This window comes from Gymnoscopelus braueri, assembly GCF_963280865.1.
Source record: "Gymnoscopelus braueri genome assembly, chromosome: 13".
Taxonomy (NCBI): domain Eukaryota; kingdom Metazoa; phylum Chordata; class Actinopteri; order Myctophiformes; family Myctophidae; genus Gymnoscopelus; species Gymnoscopelus braueri.
In genome coordinates, this window is record NC_137615.1 from 50,032,172 (window position 1) to 50,044,470 (window position 12,299).

At 41.5% G+C, this 12,299-nt stretch overlaps 1 protein-coding gene across 1 annotated transcript in view; it reads right to left on the bottom strand.

Moving 5' to 3' along the window:
- Window positions 1–678: 678 nt before the first annotated feature.
- tmem104 (transmembrane protein 104) overlaps window positions 679–12,299 on the bottom strand; it is a 159,354-nt gene continuing 147,733 nt past the window's right edge. Inside the window, exons 10-11 of the mRNA XM_080446466.1 lie at window positions 5,043–5,302; window positions 679–3,198 (exon numbers count right to left, since the gene is read on the bottom strand). Coding sequence (XP_080302592.1) covers window positions 2,695–3,198; window positions 5,043–5,302 — 764 coding nt within the window. The 3' untranslated portion in view covers window positions 679–2,694. The remainder of the gene's footprint in view (window positions 3,199–5,042; window positions 5,303–12,299) is intronic.

A 12,299-nucleotide genomic window follows, 5' to 3' on the forward strand; every position in this document is an offset into this window, starting at 1 on the left:
AGACCGATTATCCCCGATTCACGTTCGTTCAATCTTTTCTTTCTCCCGTCCAGAGTCCATTATTAAACTGTGTAAGAGGTAATGCTACTGTGTAATAGGACACAGAGGATGACTTTGAAAAATGCGGTAAGACTGTATACATTATTAAGGTCGGGTCTATAATGCATTGTGAGCGCATTTATAATGCATTATAATACACCTATAAGGCTTTAACACTTTACCTGCCAATCACGAGTATAACCGTTGATGAAAAATACACCCGTTTACTGCCATCCACGAGTATAACCGTTTTTTTTGTCTTTTTTTTTTTTCAATTTATCCACACAGAACCAGAGATATCACGATCCAAAGATTTCTAGCTCCATTCACTCCTTGGTTAACTTATTACTTTAAAATCCTGTATCTCGGCTCCTGTGTAAAAAATGTTTTAACACTGGCACTGGGGGAAGTAAAATAAAAAAAACCTCTGGCAGGGAATGTGTTAAAACACTTAAAGGGCAAGACCACTTTGGTAGAGATTTGGGTTGTGTATTTACCTTGCCATGGTGTAACTCCAAAGGTGGACAACAAATCAAAAATAATTGCTCCATTGATTAGAAATTGATAATTCAAAATATGCTCCTCATTGACTTACATTGTACGGTGAAACAGCTCTTAAAGTCACTCTTTTAGCACGTAAACGAACACAAACAAAGTTGATTCAGACAATATAGAACATCAGCAAACCCAGTACTGTTTTTTTTATTTATAAAAATGTCAACTTCCTGTTGATTTTACTATTTAAAGATCCGGATCCGGATCCGCAGATCCAGTCCGGGTTTTCTTCTAAATAAAAATAGCAAATTCAACAGGAAGTTCACATTTTTATTAAAAAAACAAACAGTACTGGGTTTGGTGATGTTCTATATTGTCTGAATCAACTTTGTTTGTGTTCGTTTACGTGTTAAAAGAGTGACTTTAAGAGCTGTTTTACCGTACAATGTAAGTCAATGAGGAGCATATTTTGAATTATCAATTTCTAATCAATGGAGCAATTATTTTTGATTTCTTGTCCACCTTTGGAGTTACATAATGGCAAGGTAAATACACAACCCAAACCTCTAACAAAGTGGTCTTGCCCTTTAAACATGTTTATAATCATGTATGACAACTTAAAACAAGGTTTAAGAAGTATTATAAGTGCTGGTCATAATGCATTATAAGCTCAACGGAATGGTAAGTAACTTTATGAAAAATTATACACATTTATAACAAGTGTTATGAAGCCGTATAAGTGCATTATAATGCATTATAAATGTGATTATAATGTATTATAGATCCGACCTTTAATAAACATTGTCTTATGTAGAATCTTTCTTTTCTCGTATTGCCGTTCCGCCAGTCTTGTCAGTTTGCTTGAGTACATTTTGAGGAAACCTTTTGCAGGAGGAACATTCTGTAGGAAAAGGACAATCGACCGTTTGTTTAGACATTAAATGACACTTTACGGACATGACGGCGTAGTGCAAAAAACCTTTTGATTGTCCAGCAAAAAAGAAAAGAAAGAAAAAAGAACAGCCAGAAGGACTCCCTCTCGTCCCAAAACAAGCGAGAATTCCGTTCCCTCTCACCCCCTGTTCTTCTTCTTGTTGTTAGATTCCAGAGGTTTTCACCACTGGAATAATAGTCACTAAGATGATTTGGTCCCTTTTTCAACAAATACAATAAATTACTCTTAATTACATTTAAATGTACACGCTTGCTTAGTAGGAGTCCCGTAAAAAAAGGCACGCTATCCCAACCTGTAACGTGTTCTGTCAGACCTGAGGTACAGGAACCAGGATAGAGAAAAGAAAGAAAAAAACAATTAATAAAAAAGGAAAACAAAAAACAATTAAGAGAAAAGAAAAAAAAAGGAGAAAAGAAAAAAAAGCTAATCCATAAATCAGTTCTTACTGAAGACTCAAACGTAGTTGCGCACCCATGAGCTTGCATGTCATCCATTTTCGGCACGCAATAAAAGTTGTATTAAGTGATATTTGTTTTTGTTAAAATTAATCGTTAAATAGCTCTATCTTCTGATAGGACTCATTGCTATAGAGTTTTTGTTCGGCAACAGTTGAGTCTCCCTATCCCTCCAGCTCTTTAGTAAACATAACATACATTTTCCGGTTGGGATACCAATCAGTTATCTAATCAGGAGAGAGAACTGAGCAGTGAAATTGGAAGTGTTAACACAACGACCTGGAACACTATAAAACTGAAGCTGATAAATGGTTAATCTCTCCTGAATGGATGGAATTGGTAACCCACCTACACATGTCTTTTTTTGTTTATTAAAGAGCTGGAGAGATGGGGAGACCCCTGTTACTGAAATGACTCTATAGCAATGATTACTATCATAATATAGAGCTTTAACCTTTTAACAAAAAAGCAAAAGGGTTCATGTGGTTAAAAAACAAATATCACTTACACAATTAAGTCTAAACGAAGACTGAGAATGTCTTGGTGTCCGTGAAGGAAATGCAAATCCATAAATCAATACTTACAAACAAACGCTAAAGCCTAACTTAATTTTTTTTTGTAATAGTTTTTTCTTTGTGCGTAAAAAAACAGCCGATCTACCGCACAAAGCTCACAACGTGTCTCACCGAGCTCGCAGATCGGACAAATTTCCGGTTTACACAAAACCCAACTCCGAAAGCCAGAGTCCCTTCATGTCTTGGTGTCGTTGAGGATGATGTTGGCCGTGACGAACATGAGGCAGAAGATGGCCCACAGCACCACGAAGCCCACCCAGAAGTTGTGGCGGAACGGTGAGCGGTGCTTGTTGACCACGTCGCGGCCCAGCACGGGCTCCAGGCGCCGGCGGCCGCAGTAGACCAGCAGTGCCGGCACGACGTACTGAATGCCCGTGCCGGCGTAGGCGCCCGTGATGCCCACCAGGGACTCCAGGTTGTGTGTGCAGAAGGCCACGATGATGGGCGGGACGAGCGTGATGAGGGGGAAGGCCACGCGGTCCACCACCCACGGGTAGGTGCCGCCGTCGCGGTGGAACAGCGTCTTCCAGTTGTTGCGCAGCGTCACGGCGATGATGGGGAAGTTGGTGCTGATGGTGAACACGGGGAACAGGCCCAGGAAGTAGCGCAGCACGGGGACGTCCAGCACGTCGCAGTCGTCCGTGAAGTTGAGCGTGTACATGTCGTGCAGCAGGGAGCCCTGGAAAACCATCATCATTTTTTTGTATTATTGATTGCTTGACTGAATACTTTATTAACCCACTCAATCCGGGAACGCATCTGTGTCATTTTAGATTTTTCACTATAACCATTATTTTGTACTTCGGCTGTTCAAAAATAGCAGATATATCTGCAAAAAAAATTAAAGCGAACATGTGTAACTCAAATCAAAAATTGCTTCTGGGGGTCCCTGGAACTAAATATTTTTAGATGGGGGTCCGTGGCCAAATACATATAATTGTTTTAATCAGTGGTTCTCAAACCTTGACAGTTTGAGAACCACTGATATTATAGCAACTTAAGTGTTTCAGAAAGCCGTTAGGATTTAGAAGACATTTGTAGATGCGTTCCCACGATTGAATGGGTTAACAGATTGCACACAGTACAGCAAGTACAATTACACTAGCAATGCTAAAAGGAAATGACTATCCATAATCAGGACTCATCTAGGTCCTGTTGCAAGTTGCTCTTTTAGGTTGGTTTTCAATGAGGATAGGGAGTCGCAAAGTTTGATGGCTGGTGGTAAGAATGCATTCATTAATTCGGACTGGCCATTTGTCATACCGGGCATATGCCCAGTGGGCCGCTGGGCCAGTGGCTCTTGTTTTAGGATCATTACGGTCATTTCCGGGTTGCGCGGCCCAATTATTAGTTACGGTAATGTTTGGGCTGGGTGGCCTCTAAGTGGAGAGGGCCAATCCTTCAGTAGCACCGGCTCACAGAGCTGAGAGAGACATCACATGATTGGCCCCATAGGCGTGCCGGTTGTGGTGGGCCGGTCTGGGCCAAAATGCCAGGGCCGAATTTTGGTCTCAGTCATCCCCATGTTTGTGCCAAATTTGAGGGGGAACGGGATAAGTGGAGCTCCGTCTGGTGTTGTGCCCATGGGCGTCTCTCACTCTAGTGAAGAAGTTTGACAGATGCATGGAAACTGATCCCCTGAGTGTATTGACGACAAGGCCCATTGCAAGTTAAAGGGATAGTTCATCTAAAACAATAATTTTTTTCTATCGATTCGTCACCCCATTGACACTTGAATTCATGGATATATATATATTTTTTTGTTGCATTACTAAGCCAATAATTTGATGACCGGCGGACAGGTAGGCAGCGGTTCCGGTAGTAGACACAAAGGACTCTTTGTGTCTACTACGGGAACCGCTGCCGATCATCAAATTATTGGCTTAGGAATGCGATAGCGTCGGGGTCTAATCACCCTGTCCGGGTTTATTTCTCAATAATGACCTGCTCGCTTATCAGTTGACGATTAAACAGTAAACCACCTTACACCCTCTACAAAACAGACTGAGGTTGGCTCTAGTATGTCCTGCTACAGCGAATCTCTTCACAGAAAACAGCCGATCCTGAAGACGGGCTATCTTGGGCGAATGTTCCCCCCCAGAATAGGGATGCTAGGGGTTCAATCCCTACCTGGGAACAGTACAGAATAGGGATGCTAGGGTTCAACCCCTACCTAGGCCTGTCACAAGTATTACATAATCGTCCAATCGCAATTATTTGAGTTAATCCCAATTATTTTGTCATAATCATTTCCATGTAGAAAAATGTTTGTAAAAAAAACAACAAAAAAAAACAATAGCTGATCTTACGATTTTTTAAGTATAACATTTATAACTTTTATGTTCTTTGTATATTTAAGCTATTTGTCATATATTACGAAGCCTAAAAGGCAAACATGAATGTATTTTTTATTCATGTGTTCATTGCCAAAAGCACAATTAAATCGTTAATCACAATTATTTGTGCGACAATTAATAGTCGACTTAAATTTCATAATAAATGGTGACGGCCCCCATCCTCTACCTGGAAACAGAAGATGGCGGTGAAGCCGAGGAGCAGGTAGAAGGCCGTGATGAGCGTGTAGTCCACCAGCACCAGGGTGCCCACGCGCTTCTTGTCCGAGATGGGCGTCACCAGGCTGGGCAGAGAGTGCTGGCACATGAAGGAGTACACGCACACCCCGAACAGGTTGGGCACCCCGGACAGGCTGGCGACGGGCGGGTGGCCCTGACCCGTCCCTTTGCTGATCCGGATCAGAGCCAGGATGATCATCATGGTGAACGCTGCAAAACACACACACAGAGAAAAATGTGCAAAATACATTTTTAATTTTACTGTTTTTTTCTCTCAGCACCTGCCCAACTTCGGTCTTGGATGTGCATGTCCCTCCTTCTTTTAACTGCTTAACCTATTTAGACCTGAGGCCGATTCTACAAATCGTCTCTGACGGGTTGAAACCATAGAGGTATAATATAACTAGAGGGCGGATTGCCCCGCCCCCAGCTATTCATTTCTATTAACACATTGATTGCCAAGATCGAGTTAACTCGTTTTTACTAGTCTTTAGAATCCATCACTTGATTGCCAAGATCAAGTTAACTCGTTCTTAGTAAAAAAAAAACGAAAAAAAAACCCCAAAGACCAAGGAGATATGATTTTTCAAAGATTTAGACTCCTATCCACTTCCTTGTTAACTTAAAACTTTAAAATTCTGTATCTCGGCTCCTGAGTACTTTTTTTTGTTCAATGTAAAAACCCCTGGCAATAAACTGCAAAAAATCTGAAATAATTCTGGCAGTCAATGTGTTAAAGTGCTCAGTGGCGTTTTGAAGCACCCGGAAGTAAGACATCCATGGAACCAATATGGATCCATTCCATTGGTTCCATGGGTCGTGACGCGTCGTGAGCATGCGTACAAACGGGAGATGCACGCGCAGAAGCATTTTAAGTGCATACTCAGGTTTGACCACCAGGCTTGGCCGCTTCACTGTTCTACCGTGGTTCTGGGGGCTTGGTTGAAACTAGGGGTGTGGGAAAAAATCTATTCGAATGCGAATCGCGATTCTCATGTTGGACGATTCAGAATCGATTTTATTTGTTGTTGTTGTTTTTTTTGTATAATGAATTTTTTGAGAAGTGGCAAGTTCTGGGCTGAATTTCTCGATTTTGAATCGGAGAAAAACGTTTTTTAATCGAGAATCGTTTTGAATCGGGGAAAAAAATCGTTATTGAATCGGATTTTTTTTTTTTATTATTATTATCGAGAATCGTTTGTTTTGAAAAAATCTGAATCGTGGCCCCAAGAATCGGAATCGAATCGTGAGATGGCAGAAGATTCACAGCCCTAGTTGAAACCTCATATGTCCAAAACGTACTTTTCAAGTAAAACTAAATAGCAAAATTTGGCTATTTTTGAATCAAAGCTTGTAGATCTGCTACTTTGGGCACTTGTGTGGCGTAGTATGATCAAGTAGGGCACTAATTTACGAAAAAACATAAAAAGTTAGAAAATAGAGATAAGAGGTTTCTGCCCGACGGCAACAAAATGCTTTTTAAATCCTAACAGTTATCTGAAAAACCTAGATCTAAAATGACACAGATGCATTCCAGGTCTAAATGTGTTAAATCGCCCACACCACAGATGGGTGCACATCAGGCAGTTGTTCCAAAGTACCATTGGTCTGATGGCTAAGGGTTTGCACTGCTTAACCGATTACTGTACACCCTTTATACTTAGTGGAGTGGGTTCCCCAGGGGTCTGTACTTGGCCCCCTCCTTTTCCCCCTCCAAACCAAACCTTTTTGCCCAAAAATAGCAAATCCACAAGCTCACAACGTGTTGCGTTGTTATGCATTATGAGGTTGTAGATCAGCAATCTTTTTTCACCTATTATGACATGCCCAGAATAGGGATGCTAGGGTTCATGTGGTTAAACAGTGTGCAAATGAACAATTAACCTGCCATAATTCATCTTGCACAGGGAGAGGACGCTTTGCCAAATGATACCAGTGGTTCCGGCCAAGCATTTTTGATTGGTCAAAACAAGCTCTCCAGCCGTGCTCAAACAAGGATAAATCACACCTAGCTGTGCTCAAAAAAATATGACTCTACCATTGATTAGAAATACAGCCACATGTTCTGAGTCGGTGACACAGCACTGGCGCTACTTTCAAAAATTCACAGACATATCTAAATCTGTCCATCACTTTTTGTTAAAATTATAATTTTTATAAGATATCTTAGTTAAAACAAGATAGAGCTAACAGGCAGTTTATGTGTGTCAGACCCGGCGTCAGGATGAAATTACTGGCAATTGAAAATGGCGAGGGGCCAAATGATCCTTTTTATATATTAAACCAATATGTTATAATTTTGTTATCTCTATTCGTTGATATAACAACCCAATAGCCCACTGAAAGACTAATATACAACACAACTCGTTGATTTAAATAACCTTAATTTCTAACCATGGTGACCGCAACTGCGTGCTTTTTTTTCATGGATCGCTCGTCGTGGAGTATACAAATTTAAACAGCACAATGCAGCGCAACGGTGAGATTTCTGGCACCGAACGTAATCTGTTATTATAAAATTCTGGCACCCAATTATTTATCAGTTTTTGATATTTTCATAAAACACACACACACACACACACACACACACACACACACACACACACACTTAAACTGAGGGGGCAAAATCTGCAACTGAATGTTCCAGGCCCCCTCTGGCACCACTGTGTGGCCAGGCCTGATATGTGCAGTAATTATTAAGTATGGGAAGTCACAATCTCTAGAAAGCATTAGCTCAAGTTGGTGCTTCACAGTAGGCCAAAAAAAACATTATTATTTTTGAGTTCTTTTTTACATTAACCAATACAAGCTCAGAACGTGTCGCGCTGCGGCACTTCGTGCCTGTCTCCCAAGCCTTCGACAGGTTGATAACGACTAAATTGGGGAGAAAAAGGGGTAAAAATAAAATAAACAAGACATGACATGACATGACATGACACACAGTCATGTATACCAGCATGCTTTATTTTCTTATTTCTCTCGCAGAATCTAGCAACACCCCATTGGCTTAGACCTGGTTACTTATTTCTCTCGCAGAATCTGGCAACACTGCTAGTGGCTCCCCATTGGCTTAAAGGACAGCCAATGATCAAAAACAATTGTCGAGAATATGTCGAGAATATGTAGAGAATGACTAGTGCTCAGTCTCTTTATAGACCTGCATTGCATGCTAGTAAAAAGGGATGTATCAGCTTGGGGTCCCTAGATCGCTCCTTGCATTTAGCTTTCTCCCTCTAAACAAAATATCAGTCATAAACATCAGTAATCCGTGGTCTAGGACTCTCCGAAATCAGGATCGGCATCAGACCACAAAAACCTGGCATCAGTCGGTCTCTGCATGATGTCAGTCACGTCCCTGAGACACGATGACCCATTTACTTTGAAATGGTTGCCTCTCTCCCTGACCCTCCCTCCTATAGGCCACAAGGTATTAGGCCTCCATGAGGATGATGTTGAAGCCCTTTAATGTGATACTGGCTTCCAGCTGGCTGACCCAGAAACCTGCCCGCCCCACATGCAGCGGAAAGACACATTGCATGGGCAATGTTCTGCTCCATGCTACATGTCGTCGCCGTAGAGTGGAAACCTCATATGTCCAAAACCGTTCCCGTTTTATTACTATTAAAACATATATATAAAATAGTGAAAATAGGCGATATAAAAGCTCACAACGCGCCACGATGGAACACATTATGAACTCGTAGGTTCGGCTATTTTCGCTACTTTTGTGCGTATTTATTTAGATATGTGGAAAAAAAAACATGAAACATGGAGATACAAGGTTTCTGCCCCACGACAGCGACAATGTGGGCATGCTCCATGCCAGCATCGCCTGCTCTATGGAGGAGTTATGTATCTCCACCTCCTGCTCTTGGCAAGTGTGTGTCTGCCTCCAATCGATTGCTGTGCGTGTGTGTGTGCGCGCGTGTGTGTATGTGTACTACTATACTTGCGAGGGCCCCGCAAGTATAGTAGCATATGAGAAATAGACGTTGGGAGGGCAATCTTCCTGGTTCTCACAAGAGAAATGGTTGTTTTTTTATGGTAACAACAAAGTCAAGGACTCAAGGCTCGTGAAAACTGAGTCCAGTATTTTTCGTCTGAAATTATTGCACATAAAGAAATCACGTTGTGTCAAATCACTGCCTCTGAAAAGTGGTTAAAATGTATTATGAAAAGGACATAAATGTATCATCATGTAAAAGTCCTGATGAAGATCCAAACTGATCGAAACATTTCTTTTTGTAATTTGCGGTTCGTCCTGCTTACACCCGGGCATCACGCAGAACTTTTTTTTAAGCGTAAAACATGTATACGTCCTCACAAGTATAGCAATGCAAACGTGTGTGAAGGTGTGCCACTCTTCAGGCTGTGGCCCAGTATGTGCGTTCTTTAACCCATTAAGACCGGGAGCGCATCTGTGTGTCATTTTTAGATTTCTTTGGCTATTCAAAAATAGCAGATATACAAGCTCATAGCTCTATGAGCTTGTAGATCTGCTTTTTTTTTTAAATCGTGAAAATGTGTGCAAATCTTTGGATATCTATTTTTCCATAGCGAATATTTTTAACTGTTACAACTTATGGGGGGTCCCTGGAACAGATGGAGGGGTCCGCGGCCAAAATTCATATAATTTTGGGGGTCCTTGACTTGAAAAAGTTTGAGAACCACTCATTATAGCAACATTTTCTTTTCTCCCCAAAAAATAGCAGATCTATAAGCTCATAGCGCTGCACTCTGTGCCGCGCTATGAGCTTGTATATTTGCTATTTTTAATAGCCAGAGAGGTAAAAAAAAATATGACACAGATGCGTTCCCCGTCTTAAAGGGTTAAAGCGGAAGCCGGGGGGCATGACAAGTGGTCTTGTCATGGGTGTGAGATGGCGATGTGCAAGCACCATGTCACCTTGCTGCCTGCCGATGCCACTCAGCTCTGTGACACTACAGTTAGTCACAGCTGCAGTCCCTCTGCTTTCATCATCCAGCTGGCCTCTCAACACGGCCTGACATTTGGGGAAGAAGATGGCAAGAGAGAGAGAGAAAAAAAAAGGACCACTTCTTTCCGTGCCATCGTTTTTTTTTTCTTCTTCTGCATGCATTTTCTCACACGCCGTGGTACCATGACTGTTCTGCATGTGACTGAAAGTCTCCATGTGTGCCTGCGCTTGAAGATAATATTTTCTAGAGCACTGGACCCATTGTTATGGCTTGCAAGTCAAATATCCCCACTTTTCACGTTTCCTACAGTTAAAGTTAGGGAAAAAAATGTAGAGGAAAAAAAGATATATAGTGAAAATAGCCAATGGCAAATAGGCTATTTTCACTATTAAATTGGGCTTAAGTGGTGATTTCATATGTATTTTTGTAAGTTTGGGTCCCGGGGAGACGCAAAATGTATCGAGCTGAAAGGTTTGGGAACCACTGTACTAGTGTCCGAGCGATATATGAATTGACACGCCGATATATCGCTTGTATATCTGCTATTTTTGAATGGCCAATGCAAACATCTATAATAGTTGATTAGTTGTGATGCTATACTATAGGTGCTGCAGGTCTCTCTGCGTTATGAGTGTGCGTTCAGTCACGTCAATGACGTCATACATATTCACGCCAGCTCGCTCTGGCCTGGAACCAAATGGTTCCATTTGCACACTCTCTGAGTTAAAGTGACACTGAGGATTTTACAGTGTAGATTGGGGTCCCAGAGATAATAAAACAGAGATAATAAAAAAAAAGGTCTTAAAAAGACCTGAGGCCGATTCTAAAAATGTCTTCTAAATCCTAAAAGTTTTCTGAAAAACTTATGCTATATCAGTGGTGCTCAAACCTTTTTCATGTCAAGGACCCCGACACATGTATGTATTTGGCCACCGACCGCCATCTCAAAGTATTTTGTTCCAGGGACCCCCAGAAGCAAAGATTTGAGTTCAAAATGTTCGCTTTAAAAATAATATCTATTCACAGATTTGCCAAACAAATAAATCAAGATTTTTCTAAAATAGCAGATCTACAAGCTCATAGCACGGCACGAAGTGATGCGCTATGAGCTTGTATATCTGCTATTTTTGAATGGCCAAAGTATAAAATAATGCTTTTTTATCTAGAATCTAAAATGACACAGATGCTTTCCCGGTTTTAATGGGTTAACATAATCACACCATACATATTAGTCTAAATAACATTTAATTCATTCAAATAAGGTGCGGATTGAAGCTATTAACGTGGCGTGTTTTCGGGGCAGGGCTCTGTGAGTCTATCAGAGTACAGATGAACTCTCTAAATGCGAGGGGTAGAGGGGGGTGGATAATATAAAGTTTTAATCAGCGTCTATTAATCAGCTACTGGGTGCTTTTTTTGTGGTGGCACTTTAATGTATGTCACGGGGATGAAGTAGATTTAACTCCGATTAGAAGGAACAAAATGTACAGGAGGGGAGGAGAGAGACCGCGACTGGGGGAGGAAGGCGTTCAGCATGGAGAGAGGGCTCTGTAGAATGCTGCCATGTCGCTGCTGTATTAGGGCAGAAACCTTGTATCTTCACATTTAAACGTTGTCTGCTCTTTTATCCTCCTCATAAATCAATGCCCTAATTCGTCAGACAGGAGCGTCCCACAAAAGTAGCGAAAATAGCTGATCTACAAGCTCACAACGTGTCGCAACGCGTGTGAGCTTGTAGAGCAGCAATTTTTGATATTTATTTTGAGAATTTTGGAGTCGGTCAAGTTGTTCAAAGTGTATCTGTGGCTTTTATAAATGTTAAACCAATGACAAATATTAACAAGGGCTTGTGACCAAATAATAACTACATTGGCTTCATTGGAACAGGGGTCTTCAACTTTTTCAGTCCAAGGACCCCCTAGCTGAGAGAGAGGTGAAGCAGGGACCCCCTCTATATTGTATAAAATTGTGTTTCAGATTAAGCTTTTTTTTTTACTTGGTCTGCTCTTTTTCCCCTCTACACCAAACCCCTTTGCCAAAAATAGCATATCTACAAGCTCACGACGCCTCGCAGCGCGAGGCGTTGTGAGCTTGTAGATCTTCTTGTAGATCTTCAGTTTTTGGCTTAAGTTATCCTCAGAAAAGGGTTCAAGTGGTTAATGTAGAATGATGGCCCCCCTGTAGTAACTCTGAGGACCCCTTAGGGATCCCGGACCCCCAATTGAAGACCCCTGCATTAGAACATAGGTTGCTTCCCCCCACCCCCCAA